This window comes from Anomaloglossus baeobatrachus, chromosome 5 (genome assembly GCF_048569485.1).
Source record: "Anomaloglossus baeobatrachus isolate aAnoBae1 chromosome 5, aAnoBae1.hap1, whole genome shotgun sequence".
NCBI classification, from domain to species: Eukaryota; Metazoa; Chordata; class Amphibia; order Anura; family Aromobatidae; genus Anomaloglossus; species Anomaloglossus baeobatrachus.
The window spans coordinates 188,615,208-188,635,582 of NC_134357.1; the positions used below are offsets into that span (position 1 = coordinate 188,615,208).

The 20,375-nt window shown below is 46.5% G+C and overlaps 1 protein-coding gene across 3 annotated transcripts in view; it reads right to left on the minus strand.

Moving 5' to 3' along the window:
* The window catches only part of BMS1 (BMS1 ribosome biogenesis factor), an 81,638-nt gene extending 74,134 nt beyond the window's left edge, over window positions 1-7,504 (minus strand). Inside the window, exons 1-3 of one of the 3 annotated variants that reach the window (XM_075349042.1) lie at window positions 7,306-7,504; window positions 6,184-6,337; window positions 2,601-2,845 (exon numbers count right to left, since the gene is read on the minus strand). In XM_075349042.1, the coding sequence (XP_075205157.1) occupies window positions 2,601-2,779 (179 nt within the window). In that variant the 5' untranslated portion in view covers window positions 2,780-2,845; window positions 6,184-6,337; window positions 7,306-7,504. Of the gene's footprint in view, window positions 1-2,600; window positions 2,851-3,569; window positions 3,684-6,183; window positions 6,338-7,305 lie in introns of those variants that run through there. The other 2 variants (XM_075349041.1, XM_075349040.1) reach the window with 2 other exon arrangements.
* Between the last annotated feature and the right edge of the window lie 12,871 nt (window positions 7,505-20,375).

Sequence of the window (20,375 nt, forward strand, 5' to 3'; positions counted from 1 at the left end):
CCGACAGATTCCCACAGGGGCTGCGGAGCGAGCACGGTCCCAGTGAATGGATGACCGCTCAGGATCCCACTTCTCCCAGAGCCGCTAAGGGATGGTGAAGGAGACGGCATGAGGCTCCGGCCTTTGTACCCGCAATGGGTACCTCAACCTTAACAGCACCGCCGACGTAGTGGGGTGAGAAGGGAACATGCCGGGGGCCCCGTGGGGGCCCACTTTTCTTCCAACCGATATAACTAAAATGAGAATGCATGAGTGGATGTGTGCCTCCTTCCACACAAAGCATAAAAACTGAGGAGCCCGTGATGCACGTGAGGGTGTATAGGCAGAGGGGAGGGGTTACACTTTTTAAAGTGTAATACTTTGTGTGGCCTCCGGAGGCAGAAGCTATACACCCAATTGTCTGGGTCTCCCAATGGAGCGACAAAGAAAAAGTGGATAGCACCATTACCTGCCATTATACCAACCCGTGATAACAATATGGCGGCTATAGGAACACAGAGCCAATTTTACCCCATAGGCTACATGATTACAATGAGTATTTGGTGACTTTGATGTTGCCAATTTTCAGCTCCTTTTAGGCTATGTGCGCACTTACCGGATTTTGCCGCGGATTTTTTGCGGTTTTGCTGCAGAAAATGTTCATAACATCTCTGCAGTGAATCACCAGCAAAACCTATGGGCAAAACAAATCCTGTGCGCACTAGGCGGAATTTGACAGCTGCATGTTTTACTGCGGGATTCCCGCAGCAAAAACAATTGCATGTCACTTCTTTTCCGCACGTCGCTGCGGGATTTCACTCCATTGACTCCAATGTAATCGGGAAATCCCGCAGGGAATAACGCAGGCAGCAAATTCTGTGCGGTTCACTGCGTTTTCCTGCGTTATTCCCTGCGGTATTTCGCGGTTTACCTCCGGTAATGTACATCGCTTGTCTGCGGTTTGCAGGGAAGTGATGTCATTACAGGAAGAGGAAGCCGTGCAGAGAATAAACACACACAGATCACAGACACACACAGACATCACAGACTTAGAACACATAGACACAGACACATAGAACACACATAGAAAGAAAACGGAAATATAGAAAACAAAGAACGTGGGCTCCGCTGTATATTTACTGTCCAGCCGAGGTAAGCACACAGCGGCGGCCCGGTATTCTCAGGCTGGGGAGGGCGAGGGGCAGGGTTAATGTCCCCCGCCTCACTCCCCCTCCCGCAGCTGAGAATATCAGCCGCAGCTGCCCCGGGACTGTCGCATGCATTATGCGGCAGCACCGGCGTGTCCTCGGCTCTTCCTGCTGCCGTGTAGCAGTGGCAGCAGGGTAATACAAGGGGTTAATGGTGGTGGATCACCGCCATTAACTCCAGGCTTGATCATGGCAGCGTCTATGAAACAGCTGACATGATCAACCCGTAAGTAAAGTGAATAAAACACACCGAAAAATCCTTTATTTTAAATAAAACAAACAAGCCTCGTTAACTCTTTTATTAACCCCTCCCGCACCAAAGCTCTGGCGTAATCCACAGCTCCAGCATAATCCACAGGTCCTGCGCTGTTTACATCCAGCCGCGACTGTCACAGACACAGCACTGAATGAATGTAGCAGACAGCAGAGGTAATTATCGGTCATTTCCCACGGCCGGTAATGTGAACTCACTGCCGACCGTGGGAAATGCAGCGATCTGTCCTCTATCTCCCTATCTATCCCTCTATCTATTCTTCTGTCTATCTATCTACTATCTCAGAATTAAATGACTTTATTTTTTTTTTTTTTCAATGTGCTTTATTGCATTGAATACAATAAAGCACATCCCAACCCGCACGCGGCAAAACCGCGGCAATACCGCGATCAATACCGCGGTGAAACCGCAGCAAACCGCATGCGGTTTTCGGGTGCAGTTTGCCGCGGTTTTTTTACCGCGGGTGCGGTAATCTTTGAGAGCATGCGGAATTTTCTCAAGAAAATTCCATTTCCCAGTGCGCACATAGCCTTAGTTAAATTATTTGTTCAGTCCACTTTCATTGTGTTTCTCTGCTGTGGTCGTTGTCTCTTTTCGGTACGTCATGTTTTACCTAAAGCGGCTTTGTTTTTTATACTTCCTGGTAATTGGCTTGGTAAACCTTTGACAGTCACATGTGCATTACATGAGTTTTTCTTTTACTTTTACAACAGAAAAGCAATAAAAATGCACATTGCCACTATAGAAATTGACATCTTGTGGATTGCAAACACCACGGGTCAGTTTACATATATTAAAATAAACACAAACGAATAAACAGCACCGTCTGCATGACACGTCTGTAAATCCCATCCACTCCGCTAGAAATGTGAGACGCGGTGTCAGAAACTCCCCAAAAACCCATTGTGAGGACTTAATAGGCCGTATGCCTACAGCCACTGCTGAGCCGATGACCTTCCCCTGGGAACCCTGCTACCCAGTAAATCATGGCAACAGCCACACTTATGCAGCAGGGTCCTAGTACACGAGGCCAGACTTCTAGATTGACCCCCATCTCCTCCATTACACACCCTAACACAGGACCATAGCAGTCACAGGATGGAGCCTGACTGTGGCCTTTCCTGCCTTTTTCTCCTTACCTGTGGAAGGTCCGGGCCATGCGCACAGCAGACTTCACGGTAAACGCCTTGGGATTTCTCTTCCTGGCATCTTCCTCGGTGCCAGCAGCTCCACCCTCTTCTTGATTCCGCTTGCGTTTCTTGTTGGCTTTTGCTCCACTGTTTTTCTTCCGGTGTTTCTTTTGCTCTTTTTCCTCCATTTTTTTTGTATCTTTATTGGTGTTTAGATGTCTTTAGAGGCTTTAATGGAGATTGAACACTGTGTTCTGTCCTAGGAAGAGAGAAATTAATTTAATTCGGGAAATTAATCTGTTAAATACAAAATATAGGTGAAAACAAAAAAAGAGCAGCGCTGCAGCCAGTCAGTGAGCTCAGAGAATCAGCCCGAGATGTCAGCACAAGCTACTCAGCGTCGCAAATGTCAATGACTGGCTGCAGCGCTGCGGATGTGGTATCAGCGCTGCAGACAATAAGACAGCAGAGTGGTGGAGACTCAGAGCTGGACCCAGGGAGGGAGGAGTAAAGTACAAGTTTTTCTAAAACAGTTGGAGTCAATGGTTTCCTGACACCGGGAAACCTCACAGAGTCATCACACTGTGGGGTTGAGGGTCGCCGCGCACAACGACGGGGACCGAGGGTCGCCGCGCACAACGACGGGGACCGAGGGTCGCCGCGCAGAAAGGTGGGGGACCGAGGGTCGCCGTGCAGAAAGGTGGGGGACCGAGGGTCGCCGTGCAGAAAGGTGGGGATGACATCCCCCACTCACTGCGTTACTAGGTGCTGCTGCCTCACAATCACTTGTAACTGATAAGACAAACACCTGGAGTGCTGCTTGCTACTCGGGGCTACACAAGCAGGGACTGCAAGCTACAGCTGCCCGGCCTCTGAAGGCCCAGGGTGAGTGCTGAGATTTGTAGTACTCTGGCGCACTACAGTGCCATGTGGTGCATCACACAGTGCGCTCCCTGCAGCCGCTCCGACATTACTTACATCAACTGTGGATGTCGCCGGCTGTGACCCACACTAGTCTGCACTCACACCGGCCACATGGTCACCTCTTCCGCAGGAAGTGTCCGCTGGGTCTACACGTCTGGAAACAGCTCCAAAGCGGAACCAATGTGTACGAAGGAAGCTAGCGTGTAGGGGCGCCTGGTAGGTGTTACGTCACTCGGTCACGTGTCTGTGGTCATGTGATCGCGTTAGGGGAGCGCGCATTATGATTGTGAATTGAACGGAGTGCGAGCGGCGGAATTATACACTGAGGAGAGTGGTGGCTGCGGTGTGTATATACTGGAGGTCTGCAGAGTCTATAATGTAAGGCTTTGCGGAGTGTATATAGTATACGCCTGTGGATGTGTGCAGAATGTATGTAGTGGGGGTATAAAGTAGGGGTCTGCGGAGTGTATATAGTGTGGGTCTGTGGGGGTACAATCTAGGGGGTCTGTGGAGTGTCTATATTAGTCTGCAGGGGTATAAAGTAGGGGTCTGTGGAGTGCATATAGAGGGGGGGTCTGCAGGGGGTATATAGTGGGGATTTGCGGGAGGTATAATGTAGGGGTCTGTGGAGTGCATATAGAGGGGGGTCTGCAGGGGGTATATAGTGGGGATTTGCGGGAGGTATAATGTAGGGGTCTGTGGAGTGCATATAGAGGGGGGGGGTCTGCAGGGGGTATATAGTGGGGATTTGCGGGAGGTATAATGTAGGGGTCTGTGGAGTGCATATAGAGGGGGGGGTCTGCAGGGGGTATATAGTGGGGATTTGCGGGAGGTATAATGTAGGGGTCTGTGGAGTGCATATAGAGGGGGGGTCTGCAGGGGGTATATAGTGGGGATTTGCGGGAGGTATAATGTAGGGGTCTGTGGAGTGCATATAGAGAGGGGTCTGCAGGGGGTATATAGTGGGGATTTGCGGGAGGTATAATGTAGGGGTCTGTGGAGTGCATATAGAGGGGGGGGGGTCTGCAGGGGGTATATAGTGGGGATTTGCGGGAGGTATAATGTAGGGGTCTGTGGAGTGCATATAGAGGGGGGGGTCTGCAGGGGGTATATAGTGGGGATTTGCGGGAGGTATAATGTAGGGGTCTGTGGAGTGCATATAGAGGGGGGGTCTGCAGGGGGTATATAGTGGGGATTTGCGGGAGGTATAATGTAGGGGTCTGTGGAGTGCATATAGAGAGGGGTCTGCAGGGGGTATATAGTGGGGATTTGCGGGAGGTATAATGTAGGGGTCTGTGGAGTGCATATAGAGGGGGGGGGGTCTGCAGGGGGTATATAGTGGGGATTTGCGGGAGGTATAATGTAGGGGTCTGTGGAGTGCATATAGAGGGGGGGGTCTGCAGGGGGTATATAGTGGGGATTTGCGGGAGGTATAATGTAGGGGTCTGTGGAGTGCATATAGAGGGGGGGGGGTCTGCAGGGGGTATATAGTGGGGATTTGCGGGAGGTATAATGTAGGGGTCTGCGGAGTGTAAAGGTAACTGGGGACCCGAATCCATTTCAATGCAGTGGTGTCACTGACAGGATAGGCGAGCCGCCAACTCAGTGGTATAATAATGACAAGATTTATGAAGACAAACTCACTCCTGTTTTTATGGGGAGGGGGAAAAAAAAGTAAATTAAAGGGAACCTGTCACCACTTTTTTTGACTGTAAGCTGCAGCCACCACTACCGGGCTCTTATATACAGCATTCTAACATGCTGTATATAAGAGCCCAGGCCGCTGTGAGAACATAAAAAACACTTTATAATACTTACCTAACGGTCGCGCTGCGGTGGAATTGGGTCACGTAGGCGTCTCCGTTGTCCGGTGCCGCCTCTTTCGGCCATCTTCGTCCTCCTTCTAAAACCGCGGTGCATGACGCGTCCGACGTCATCCACAGTCGCTGGCATTCAGGTCCTGAGCAGGGCAGATCAAAGTATTGTAGTGCGTCTGTGCAGGATCGGCGAGTGTGTATGACGTAGACGCGTCATGCACACAGGCTTCAGAAGGAGGACGAAGATGGCCAAAAGAGACGGCACCGGAGAATGGAGACGCCTCCGTGACCCAATTCCCCCGCAGCGCAACCGTTAGGTAAGTATTATAAACAGTTTTTATGTTCTCACAGCGGCCTGGGCTCTTATAGACAGCATGTTAGAATGCTGTATATAAGAGCCCGGTGGTGGTGGCCACAGCTTACAGCCAAAAAAAAATGGTGACAGGTTCCTTAAGCTTAGGTCTACAGTAATTGAACTAAACAATAAACATAACCCCAGCAACACTTACACAACAAGAAATCTATGTCTTTATTTTTTCTTTCCCTACCAGGAGTATGCCCATGTATCTCTGGTCCCAGTGAGAGGGGGTCTTCCCTTGGGCCCACAATGCCGCTTCCTCCCCTAATTGTGACCGGACCTACACAGTACTAGTTCCTACAAGGAAGCCGTGATATGTGTCCTTTCTCCTGGTTCATAATCTTAACTCTACCCCAACTAATTGACCCTCCAATCTCGGTGTAACCTTTCTCAGCTGCGCAGAGAGGCCAAATAAACATCAGATTCTCATAACAACTATAACATTAAAACCACTGTATTTCATTCCCAATCACAAGAATCTGTTTGTTCGCACTTTCAGTTAATTAGCGGTCTCTGCATATGATCCAATCCGGATAGTTGGGTGCCTTAGGAGCTTCTCCATGGGATGTGGCTTTTTGGATCTTCGCACTGTGCAAATTCACAGTTGTCAATAGTGTAAACACAGTTCAGGTGTTGCTGATAAAGATCTGTTAAAGAAAAGTCATTCAGATTAGTCCAATTACCTGTGTGCCCCAAAGGCTACTTTCACACTTGCGTTGAACGGTATCCGTTGCATTGCGTTGTGTGACGGATGCAACGGATGTGTTGCATATAGAGTGGCACAACGGATACTGCAAAACAACGCAATCCGTTTTTGTTTTTTTTTTTTACAGTTTTACCGTCGGCAGACTATTGTGAACGTTCAGCTGATCGCTAACAGTAGTCGGCCACCGGGTGATCAGCTGATCGCTAACAGTAGTCGGCCGCCGGGTGATCAGCTGATCACTCACAGTAGCTGGCCGCCGGGTGATCAGCTGATCACTCACAGTAGCCGGCCGCCGGGTGATCAGCTGATCGTTCGGTCGCCGACAATGTGTGCGGGGGGCGGAGTGCGAAGTGGGTGGAGCCAAGTGGGGCCATGGCTGAGGACGTCAGTGCCGTGGGGACTGCATCGCTGGGGGACAGGTGAGTGAGTGTCAGAGTGTGTGTGTGTGTGTGTGTGTGTGTGTGTGTATATACATACACACACACACAATCACACATACAGAGTGCGGGAGGGGGCGGAGCCGAGCGGGGAAGTGTCGGGCTCCCGGCACACGTAACCAGGGTTCCTTGGTTAATCGATGTGTACCCTGGTTACGGGTGCAGGGAGCCAGAGAGCGCATGCGCAGTGAAATCCAAAGGATTCCGCTGCTCAAAAAAACGTTACATGCTGCGTTCCTTCCGCCCGACGCAGCGTCAAAATAACGACGCTGCGTCGTCCGACGGATGCAACGCTAACACTTGCGTTACAGTGCGTCATCCATAGAAGTCTATGGAGAATAGTGCAGTGCGTTAACGGACTGCGCTATTCTCCATAGTGACGGACTCCGCTGAACGCAAGTGTGAAAGTACCCTAACTAGTTTGTTGGACCGGTCAAATAGCCTTCTGTACAGGTGGATGGAAACAAGGTACCTTATCCTAGGTTGTAACACGGGGTACTTTACCCTCTACAGGTGTTACATCACGCCTCACAAGATGACCACCTTCTTCCGTTGCTAACCCCCTGATTGGCCTCTCCACTCTCTCCAATGAACAGGGGTAGAAGTTGACTGTTCCGGGTGTCACCGTTCACAGGAGAATGAACTTGCCGCAGTATGCAAGCTACCAGGATCTGGGCCAGTTCAGATCCTTCCCTTTCCTTCTTTTCAGGAGCTAGCACGCATGATCAGTCCCAGATCCGTCTCCGTGACAACCACCAACTGCTCCCTCACATCAGCTGAAGTGACAAAGCAATGATGCATTAAAAGTATTTTACATATCCCCCAACAAAGTTATATTCTCACTGCACAGCTCTTCTGTTAAATACATCAGGGTTTATATAAAATTCAACCTTTGTTTTTCAACACTTACTAAATTCCAACCAATAGCGAATATTGCTGACATTTAGTGGCCAGACGTTATTGTTACATGTGTGGTCAACACCCATAATGTCAACTTGAAGTGTATAGCTCTATTCCCCCTGTGATGGTGGGATATGGTGTACTGTGTATCATATTGTGTAGGTTCGTATTTTACACTTGGTTCACTCTCCATTATTTGTATTGCTTGTGTGTACGTTGTATTGTCTGTAGGTAATCACCCGCTGTAGTGTTCCGGGCCCTAAGTGTGGGGGAGGGGGCCTACAATCCACCTAACTTCTTTGCTTACCTGGGGGGATGAGTCAGTCTGTTTGGAGAACTTAAAGAGAGAAGGATTGATCCTCTGGGAGAAACTGTGGCTTCTTAGCGAGACCTGGACATTTATCGCTTACCAGACTATATTTGTGTTACTGGACTAATTTTACCTTCTGTTTTGTGGATTATGTTATGGACCGTTTGATTTGCTCGGAATAAATGTTCTTTGGATTCTTGAGCCATCTCTCGCTCTGTTGATTGTGTGATATGGCGAGAAGGAACCAGTCACAACTGGTGGCAGAGGTGGGATCAACAGAGCACAGCCTAATGGAGATCCACCCACAGAGTGAGTACAGAGACTGGACCGCATCCAGTCTACATGAGAGAGCCAGAGATCTGGGCCTGAACCACCATGGACTGAGTAAAGAGGCCTTAATTGATCTACTGGTGGGTGCGAGCCAAACCACCTCCTCCCAGATGTCTGACAGACAAGCACTAGGGACGGGGATCCCTGCCCCAAAAAGCCAGTGGGTGGTGTGGTTCGAAGAAGAGATGGCAGCTCTGGGCCCAGGTGTATCTCAGGAGTATGAGGAGGAGGATGCTCGTCGAGCACAGAGGAGACAAGAAGCAATGGAGTCCGACAGAGGGAGTAATGTGAGTTGGAGCGTAAACCCAGTGATCCGGAAGCCTGTACGGATCACTTGGGCAGACTTCAAGCCATTTGATGAGGCTTCCGGAGATGTGGAAGGGTTTTTCAAGGACTTTGAGCAGCAGTGTGCGGTGATGGAGGTTCCGCACTCCGGCTGGAGGTGTTTGTTAGTGGGACTCCTGAACGGAAGCTTGGCAGAGGCTTCTCACACCACTCACTCACAGCAGAACCGGGATTACAACATTGTAAAACGGACTATCCTGGAATACCATGCTATCACCCCAGACTCACATAGGGTACAGTGCCGAGACCTCCCATGCACAACGGGGGGATCGTTTTGGATGTATGCCCATAAGATGTCCCAGGCATTTTGGAGACTGTTGGAAGTGGAAAACGCCTTCACTGTGGAAGACGTTATACAGGTATTTCTTATAGAACAATTTCTGTACAAGTGTCCCTCAGAAATATGGGAATGGGTCAGAGAGCACACGCCGCACACCTTGGATAGAGCTGCAGCCCTGGCTGATGAGGCCCTTACTATCTGACCGCAATGGAGGGGGCTTCTGGACAATAAGCCACAGCCTGCTCCTGCTCCCCGGCCCTCTCCAGTTATATCTGCCCCTCCACGCAGCTGCAAGCCGATGACATCCACGTCTCACAATTCTGGGCCCCAACAGTTCTGACCACGACCTGTTGGAATCACAGAGAGAAGATGGTATGGTTTCGGGAAACCTAGGCACTTGTAATCCAGTTGTCCCGCAAGGACTCGGAGGGACCCCCACGCACCTCCATCTCATCTGATACATTTTGTGCACTCCATCCCGCCTGAGGAAGAGTTACCACCACCTCCAACGGAGTGTACCGCTGACCCCTGCACCATAGATGCCCCTGTTGGAGTGTATGACCTCCGGCCTTTGTCACCAGGTTTCCTACTGCCTTCACCAGAATGCACATTGGAAGGAGTACAACACAGCGCAGATGTTATCGATGTGGGCAGCCTGGGCATTTGCAAAACACTTGCCCGGCTGGTCGATTGAGGAATTACCTTGCACCAAATCGACCTGTTCATTCTCTACAGCCAAACACAATGGGGGAAGAGTTCTCACCCCTTCAAGTTGACTTGCCTAATCACTCAGACACTTATAGTCGACCACTAGGGGTTTATGGGGTGCGAGCCACAGCCCCGAGTTCCTCTTACCATTAAAGTAAGCACTTACAGGAAGTCTTGCTGGATGGACAGAGTTATTGGATTTCGTGACTCCGGGGCATTTCTCAAAATAGTTGATCATGGACCAGGGATTGTTATTGAATTGTCTGGAGGAGAAAGGATGAATATCACAAAGGCGACTGTAGATCTGGACTTTGTCTTTGGGGTCAAGTAATGTGTGGGTGGGGTGATGAGCGTCCTGCCTGCAGATATTCTCCTAGGAAATTATGTGGGAGATCTACAATGCCGATTTGTGGGTGCAGGAAACACTGAGTGAAGCAGGACTAAAAGGGAAGCTTGTCCTTCCAACCCTCCCGCTGTACAAGGGACTATTTACAGCTTCTCCATCTAATACAAGCGTGGAAGCCAAAACCAGAATGCTGATGGACTGTCACGGCAAGAAGAACCATAGACTATCCACAGCTGAACAACATCGACTTAAGTGAGATGGCCAGAGGTATGTGTACACCTCATGGCATAATCACTTATTCAGCAGAAGGGAGAGGTTGTGATGGTGGGATATGGTGTACTGTGTATCATATTGTGTAGGTTTGTATTTTACACTTGGTTCACTCTCCATTATTTGTATTGCTTGTGTGTACATGGTATTGTCTGTAGGTAATCACCCGCTGTAGTGTTCCTGTCCCTAAGTGTGGGGGAGGGGGCCTACAATCCACCTAACCTCTTTGCTTACCTGGAGGGATGAGTCAGTCTGTTTGGAGAACTTGAAGAGAGAAGGATTGATCCTCTGGGAGAAACTGTGGCTTCTCAGAGAGACCTGGACATTTATCGCTTACCGGACTATATTTGTGTTACTGGACTAATTTTACCCTCTGTTTTGTGGATTATGTTATGGACCATTTGATTTGCTTGGAATAAATGTTCTTTGGATTCTTGAGCCATCTCTCACTCTGTTGATTGTGTGATATGGGAGAAGGACCCCGTCACACCCCCTATCACATATATAGTGGGGGTCATGGAGTAAAATGTAGGGGTCTACAGGGGATATATACTGTAGTGTGGGTCTGTGGGGAGTATAGTGTAAGGGTCTACAGGAAGTACAGGGTGTATATAGAGTGGGTCTGTGGGGGGGTATAATGTAGGGGTCTACAGGGGACTTCAGGGTGTATTTAGTGGGGGGTTTTGAAGTGTATTTAGAGGGGGTCTGCTGGGGAATTTTCGGAGTGTACAGAGTGGGGGTCTGCGGGGGGTTTTGGAGTGTATACAGTGGAGATCTGCAGGGGGATTTCAGAATGTATACAGTGGATGGCTGCGGGGGGGATTTCAGAGTGTATATGAGGGGATTTTCAGAGTGTATATAGTGCTGGTCTGCGGGGGAATTTTCAGAGTGTATAGCGGGGATCTGCAGGGTGGGGATTTTAGAATGTATACAGTGGGGGTTTGCAGGGGGGGTTTGGAGTATATACAGTGGGGTTCTGTGGGGGGGGGGGGGTTGGAATATATACAGTGGAGGCCTGCGGGTTGGGTTTTTTTTTGCCATGTGTGTATATAGTGGGGGCCTGCTGGGGGGTTTCGGCTTGTTTATAATGGGAGTCTTTGGGGAGGTTTTTGGAGCCTGTATAGTGGGAGTCTGCTGTGGAATTTCTGAGTGTATATAGTATGGGTCTAATAGGGAAGAGTTATAGAGGGTGGTTTTCAGGGGGTTAGTGGAGTGTATATGGTGGGGGTTTCAGAATGTATATAGTGGGGATCTGTCGGAGGTTTAATGTAGGGGTCTACAGGGGGCGGAAATATAGCGTAAGGTGTTCAGGGGGTTAGTGGAGTGTATAGGACTGTCGTCTGCTGGGGGGCTTCGGAGTGTTTATAGTTGGGGTGTACCGGGGGTGTAATGTAGGGGCTGTGGAGTGCATATAGTGTAGGTCTATGGTGGAGGAGGTGTAGGGTGAGGTTTGCAGGGGGTTAGTGGAGTGTATATGATTAGGGGTCTGTGGGGGGGTCGGAGTGTATGTAGTGGGGTTCTGCCAACTTGCCAAGGGTATAATATGTATCTACGGAGGGGTCGGAATGTTTATAGTTGGTGTCTGCTGGGGCATAATGTATGGTTCTACAAGGGGTTGCGGAGTGCATATAGAGCAGGTCTAAGGGGGAGGAGGTATAGGGGGAGGGTTGCAGGGGGTTAGTAGAGTATATATAGCTGGGCTAACTACCATAGCTTGGCACCGGAATACCGACCAAGCAGAAGTGAATCAATGCAATTTGCTATGAAATCTTATTTTATTCTCAATAAATTCATTAAAATATCAATTGAACAAGAGAGCCACCTGGGGGGCACATGGTTTCAGAATATCTAAACATCATTTCAATCCTGTGCAAAATATATTGTTATAAATTATAGCATAGAACAGCCATGCTGACATAAATCTGATATTATATCACAGTTATATCTTTATTATTGGTTCTATATCAATATATGGCTTGAGATACATGCCCCAAATACATAGATTCATTAAATTTTGTGTTCATTGGTCATCAAGGCATATAAATATCGCCATACCAATTAACATTGAACTACATTGAATTAATTCATATGCATCCTGAGGCATATCTCTGCCATCACTGAATATATCACCATCTATTGTTTTACTGCTTCAGTGTGACAAATACTAAGGCGACAGAAAAACAAGGATTAATTCTCGTCCCAAACAATGATATAGGGCAGCAGGTCACATATATGGCTGGATCGGCTCACCTATTACTTATGAATCCACAGCACAAGCTGACTTTTTATACAATAAAAGCCGACACCGCCATCATATATGCCGCGCCACCTCCTACCAGTCTTAGGTAAATCATCTCAGCATGTCACACTGATTTTGCAACACAATATCAGTCGTCTAGTTGAACAAATGCATGACTGTCCATCTAAATAACATAGCAGGGAATACCGCCAATATTTCAATTCAATGATTAGCACTGGAAGAAAAATGTACTTACATAAAGGAATGAATTGTCTGACCATGCGTCCCACCACCCCTGACGTACGTTTCGCCATTCGCTTTATCAAAAGGGGGCGTGTCAAGGTGGGGGAACGTCTGTGTTTATATAGTGTAATCTAGCCAATCACAGTATCATAGCGTATCTTCATCATTACGTAGCGTAAGCTACTTCCGGTACGCATGGGCGCATGACACTGTTGCCGCTTCCCCATTATAAAGAGACTTCCGGGCTGCGCGCGCTGACCCGCAAACGTCATCACGCTTTGGGGCACATGATGTACGCACGCCAGGAAGTCTAAGGGGCAGGAAAACAAGGCATGCGCACTACCGGCAATGATGTCACACGCTTAACTAGCATTCATATGTAATGGATTTTACGTGTGAGTAGTGCAGCGCATGCGCACATTAATCATGGTATTCTATACGAGCAACATACAAGGTAGGCTAGTTTCACACTTGCGTTCAGCGGAGTCCGTCACTATGGAGAATAGCGCAGTCCGTTAACGCACTGCGCTATTCTCCATAGACTTGTATGGATGACTCACTGTAACGCAAGTGTCAGCGTTGCATCCGCCGGACGACGCAGCGTCGTTATTTTGACGCTGCGTCGGGTGGAAGGAACGCAGCATGTAACGTTTTTTTGAGCAGCGGAATCCTTTGGATTTCACTGCGCATGCTCTCTCTGGCTCCCTCCACCCGTAACCAGGGTACACATCGGGTAACCAAGGAACCCTGGTTACGTGTGCCGGGAGCCCGACACTTCCTCGCTCGGCTCCGACCCCTCCCCGCACTCCGTATGTATACACACACACAATCGCGCGCACACACACACACACACACACTCACCTGTCCCCCAGCGATGCAGTTCCCGCGGCACTGACGTCCTCAGCCATGGCCCTGCTCGGCTCCACCCACTTCGCACTCCGTTCCCCACACACACTGTCGGCAACCGAACGATCAGCTGATCACCCGGCGGCCGGCTACTGTGAGTGATCGGCTGATCACCCGGCGGCCGGCTACTGTGAGTGATCGGCTGATCACCCGGCGGCCGGCTACTGTGAGTGATCGGCTGATCACCCGGCGGCGGACTACTGTTAGCGATCAGCTGATCGTTCACAATAGTCTGCCGACGGTAAAACTGTAAAAAAAAACAACAAAACGAATTGCGTTGTTTTGCAGCATCCGTTGCATCCGTTGTGCCACTATATGCAACACATCCGTTGCATCCGTCACACAACGCAATGCAACGGATGCCGTTCAACGCAAGTGTGAAACTAGCCATATAGTGAGTGGATAGCCGATGCAGCCCTGATAGTCAATCCCATATATTGAAACCAGTAATCTGTAGATTATGACAAACAGCGCTGCACCAGTGATCCCCCCCATATGACATAAACAACAATAGAATTCAAAACGTAAATTCCATATATTCTTATACTCCAATGGAACAAGAATTTTCTTTACATTCATTATTGCATAACTGTGGAAATGTCCTTTTACATATACAATATTCTACCACAACGAACAGCAATAATTAATAATAGTAGAAGCCGCCTCCAGTATACATCTTACATCATTCACTACAAATATAATGAAGCACGTACATAACGGCTAAACATCATTTTCCAAAATCCATATGTGCAGGACGTCATATTATTCATGTGAAACACTGATTTTTTTCGTGTTCCTTCCACCATAAGTTTATATTGCTGTTGCTTCTCAAAGTTGTTATATTATATCCAATATTGTAGATTGTCATACATGGATCACTGTATATGTCATCCCACTTCCATCAGTTCAGTCATGCGAACAAATGACACTAATTCCTTGGCTAGGATAAATCAAAAGAAAAGTTAAAATCTAACACCAACACTTTAAAAACATAACCCACCCATAAAAACAATCCACTGACAATATAAGCCTACTAGATCTTATATAGACAAATTCCAACTGACCAATAATCCCTCCTATATTTACTGCTTATAACCTTCATATGTACATACATATTTGCTTATGACTCAAGATGGAGCAAGGTAGTATCCCACTGCCACTTACCTAAACACTTCACTTATAACAAAGATGTAAATTTCTATTTACCCCTACATCTCTCAATATAGTAATCTGCAATTGGGAAAACATCTAATCATAGAAGAGAACTGAAGCCATTGCTGTCATTGAGTCCTTGAGGGGCCATGGAGCCAAGACGGTATATCCATTTGCATTCAAACCTTGCTAACGCAAGGCCTAAATCACCCCCTCTTGGGCCCAAACTGACCTGGTCGATGACCCGAAATTTCAACCCGCTAGGGTTGCATCCATGTAGCCTGTGGAAATGGTGCGGCAATGTTTTCAAAGTAGATAAATCTTTGGCTGTTTGTGCATTGCGGATATCTTTAAGATGTTCAAGGGCTCGGACTTTAAATTCTCTTATAGTCAAACCTATATAGATTTTTGCACATGGACATTCCGCTTGGTATATAATGCCACTGGACGAGCAATTTAATATCTTCCGTATATCATACGTTCTAGACCCGTCATAATTTTTAAATGTCTTGGTCTTTACACAATTGCCGCACACCTTACACAGGCCACATGGATAAAAGACATTCAGGGGGTTGCTAATCGAGGTTTTTTTTTTGCAGGATCAGTCTCGTAGTGACTGTGAACGAGAATGTCTCGTAAACTTCGTGATCGTCTCGCCACCATCAATGGTGTCTGTGACAGCTCCTTTTTCAAAATAGGGTCCGTCATAAGCACCCTCCAGTGTTTGTCTATGATAGATTTCAGCTCTCTCCATCTTGAGTTATATGTGGTGATGATACGAGTTGTACCTTCAGACGTTTTGTCCTGTTTGACACGAGTACCATACAACAGGTCATCTCTGTTACTTTTGAGAGCCTTCCCATATCCACTTTTGATATTACGGTGACTGTATCCACGCTCCGCAAACCTACGTGCTATATCATCCGCCTGCTTTTTGAAATTGTCCATGGTAGAACATAGTCTTCTAGCCCTCAGAAATTGACCCCCAGGTATACCTCGTATAGTTGAGGGCAAATGGGAGGAGGACGCATGTAACAGGGAGTTCGTAGCCGTAGGTTTGCGGTACACGTCTGTAGCAATTTCCCCATTGCCACCTATACTGACCATAATGTCAAGAAATTCCAGTTGGGTTCCACTCTTATAAGTCAGTTTGATATTTTGCTCATTGGTGTTTAGATCCACCATGAACCTATCCAACTCCTGACGGGTACCCATTCACAAAAACCACACGTCATCAATATAACGCATCCACTCCTGAACCTTCGACACTGCTGGTACATCCTCACCCAAAAAAATGTCTTTCCCAAAATCATAGTTACATAGTTAGTTACATAGTTACTTAGGTTGAAAAAAGACCTAGGTCCATCTAGTTCAACCTTCCTCCACCAGTTCTACATTTAGTCACTAAGTCATTTATAACCAACAATGTTTTGTGTACTGAGGAAATTATCCAGCCCTTGTTTAAAAGCAGTTATAGTATCTGCCATTACTACCTCTTGTGGTAGGGCATTCCACAGTCTGACTGCTCTAACTGTAAAGAACCCTTTCCTATTTAGGTGTCGGAATCGCTTTTCTTCCACTCGCAGTGAGTGCCCCCTGGTCCTTAGTACTGTCTTTGGAAGAAATAAGTCATGTGCCAGTCCTTTATATTGCCCACACATGTATTTATACATATAAATGAGATCTCCTCTGAGACGTCTTCTTTCTAAGCTAAACATATCTAACTTTTTCAACCTGTCATCATATGGGAGGCCTTCCATTTCTTGTAATAGTCTAGTTGCCCGCCTTTGAACTGACTCTAACTTCTGAATGTCCTTTTTAAAATGTGGAGCCCAAAACTGGATCCCGTATTCCAGATGTGGCCTTACAAGTGATTCATAGAGGGGTAACAATACGTTGGGATCACGGGATCTAATCTCTCTTTTTATACACCCTAAAATCTTGTTTGCTTTAGCAGCTGCTGCTTGACATTGAGTGCTGCTGCTCAGCTTATTTGTAATGAGAATACCCAAGTCCTTCTCCTGTTCTGTAGTCCCGAGTTTACTTCCATTTAATGTATACGCAGCTAAAGGATTACTCCGTCCTAGGTGCATTACTTTACATTTATCAACATTAAATCTCATTTGCCAAGTATCTGCCCATTCTGACATCTTATCCAGATCTTTTTGTAATATTGTACTATCCAGGTCAGTTTTTAATATCCTACATAGTTTGGTGTCATCGGCAAAGACTGACACTGTACTATCAATCCCATCCACAAGGTCATTAATAAAGAGAGTAAAAAGAATCGGTCCAAGCACAGATCCCTGCGGCACCCCACTGCTGACTATAGCCCATTTAGAGAATATACCATTTATGACTACTCTTTGTTTCCTATCTTTTAGCCAATTCCTTACCCAGTTGCATATTGTGTCCCCTAGTCCTTGCTTCTGGAGCTTTAGTATAAGGCTATTATGTGGTACAGTATCAAATGCCTTTGCAAAGTCCAAATAAATCACATCAGCTGCATTACCAATATCCAGGTTTGAACTTACCCCCTCATAGAACCCCAACAGGTTGGTTAGACACGACTTATCTTTCATGAATCCATGTTGTTTGCCAGTTATCATATTATTTTCTGCAATATATTTTTGCATGTCATCCCTTAAAATGCCCTCAAAAACTTTGCATACTACTGATGTCAGGCTTACTGGACGGTAGTTGCCTGGATCTACCCTCTTACCTTTCTTAAATATCGGTACCACATCAGCAATCCTCCAATCCTGAGGCACCAACCCTGTTACAAGTGAGTCTAAAAAGATGAGATACAGCGGTCTGTCGATTACGGAGCTCAATTCCCTCAATATTCGTGGATGAATGCCATCTGGCCCTGGGGATTTGTCAATGTTTAATTTACTCAGACGTAGGCGTACTTCATCTTGTGTTAAATTAATTATATCGGGTGGTGGACTTTGATTTTTCACTTGTTGAATGATGCCTGGTACAGTCAGTTCCTTGGTGAATACAGATGAGAAATGCCTATTTAATATCTCAGTCTTTTGTTTGTCCTCTATAACTAACTTGTTATTATATTTTAAGGGGCCGATACTATCCTTTGTTTTCCTTTTGGCATTAATGTATTTATAAAAGATTTTGGGATTTATTTTAATGTCATTGGCGATTTTTGTTTCAGTAGCTAATTTTGCTTGTTTGATTTCTTTTTTACATTTCCTATTGATATCTTTATACTCCTGCAATGCTATTTCTGTATTCTCAGCCTTTAAGATTTTAAATGCCCTTTGTTTTTGTTTCATTATACTTTGTACAGTCTTATTTATCCATAGTGGTTTCTTTTTATTCCTGGACATTTTATTACCAGAGGGTATACGTTTTTTACAGGACTCTAGTAGTATATCCTTAAACTTACCCCATTTATGTTCGGTATCCCCAGTTACCATGACTTTGTCCCAATCTACACATTTAAGCTCTTCCCTTAATTTGTTGAAATCAGCTTTCCTAAAATTCCAGGTTTTAGCATTCCCCCTTTGAAATGTTCTATTGAATATTATGTTGAAGCTTACCAAATTATGATCACTGGTGCCCAAGTGCTCCCGGACCTGTAGATCTGAAATTGTATCCGGTCTATTTGACAGGACCAGATCTAGCAAATTATCCCCCTGGTCGGTTCACCTACCATCTGAGAGAGGAAAAGGTCTTGAATGGTAGATAAGAACTTACAGCTTTTAGCAGAACCAGAAGATTCTATGTCCCACTGAATGTCTGGATAGTTGAAATCCCCCATAATAAGAACCCGATTATTATTATTAGCTGCCTTTTCAATTTGTTCCAGCATTTCACCCTCTATTTGTTCAGGTATGTTAGGAGGCTTATAGCAAACTCCAATTAGCATTTTTCCATTATTCCCCTCCCCATGTGCATTTACCCATACTGACTCTAGATTGTTGCTGTTCCCCTCAATGTCATCATACAACACAGGTTTTAGGTTAGATTTAATAAATATACACACCCCACCACCTCTTTGGCCTTTCCTGTCCTTCCTAAATGTACTATAACCCTGTATGTTTGTCACCCAGTCATGGCTTTCATCCAGCCAGGTTTCCGTAATGCCCACCACATCATAATCCATGGTTGACATAAGAGTCTCCAATTCATTCATTTTGTTTGCAAGACTTCTTGCATTTGCCAGTAGACATTTAATCCTATTAACACCTTTATTACTCCTAGCCTCCCTACGTTCCTTGTATGTCCCATCCCCCCCTAATCCTTCATTGACCCCTACCATCTCCCTGTCTCTATCTGCTCTATCTATCCCCTTATTTGCTCCACTACCCTCCCTCCCCCCCGATCCTAGTTTAAAAGCTCCTCCATCCGTCTGACCATTTTCTCCCCCAGCACAGCTGCACCTTCCCCATTGAGGTGCAGCCCGTCCCTACCGTAGAGCCTATAGCCGACTGAGAAGTCGGCCCAGTTCTCCATGAAACCGAACCCTTCCTTCCTGCACCAATTTCTAAGCCACATATTTATCTCCCTAAGCTCCCGCTGTCTTTCTAGTGACGCTCGTGGCACCGGTAGTATTTCTGAAAACACCACCTTGGAGGTCCTGGACTTCAGCTTCTCTCCTAGTTCCCTGTAATCATTTTTAAGAACCTTCGACCTGCCTCTAACTTTGTCATTAGTACCAATGTGCACCATGACCGCTGGGTTTTCCCCAGCTCCACCCAGCAATCTGTCTATCCGATCCACAATATGCCAATCCCAAAAATAAATTAGCATACGAGTGGCTCTCTTGTTCAATTGATATTTTAATGAATTTATTGAGAAAAAATAAGATTTCATAGCAAATTGCATTGATTCACTTCTTCTTGGTCGGTATTCCGGTGCCAAGCTGTGGTAGTTAGGTCTAACTGAAGTGTATATAAGTAATTGGACTTTGGTGATTAATTATATATAGCGGGGTCTGCAGAGAAGTAGTAGTGCAGGACTATCGTTGCTGTGAGGAGTAAAGGCCCTGTCACACACAGAGATAAATCTGCGGCAGATCTGTGGTTGCAGTGAAATTGTGGACAATCAGTGCCAGGTTTGTGGCTGTGTACAAATGGAACAATATGTCCATGATTTCACTGCAACCAAAGATTTATCTCTGTGTGTAAAGTGGCCTTAACCCCTTCACGACCGGCCGATTTTTCGCTTTCCGTTGTTTTTTTTCGCCATTCTTTTTCTGAGAGACGTAACTTTTTTATTTTTCAGTCAATATGGTCATGTGAGGGCTCATTTTTTGCGGAACGAGCTGTACTTTTAAATGGAACCATCAGTTTTACTATATTGTGTACTAGAAAATGGCAAAAAAATTCCAAATGCTGAAAAATTGCAAAAAAAGTGCGATAGCACTATGGTTTTTGAGATATTTTATTCACTGTGTTCACTATATGGTAAAACTGATGTGTGGGTGTGATGCCTCAGGTCAGTGCGAGTTCGTAGACACCAAACATGTATAGGTTTACTTTTATATAAGG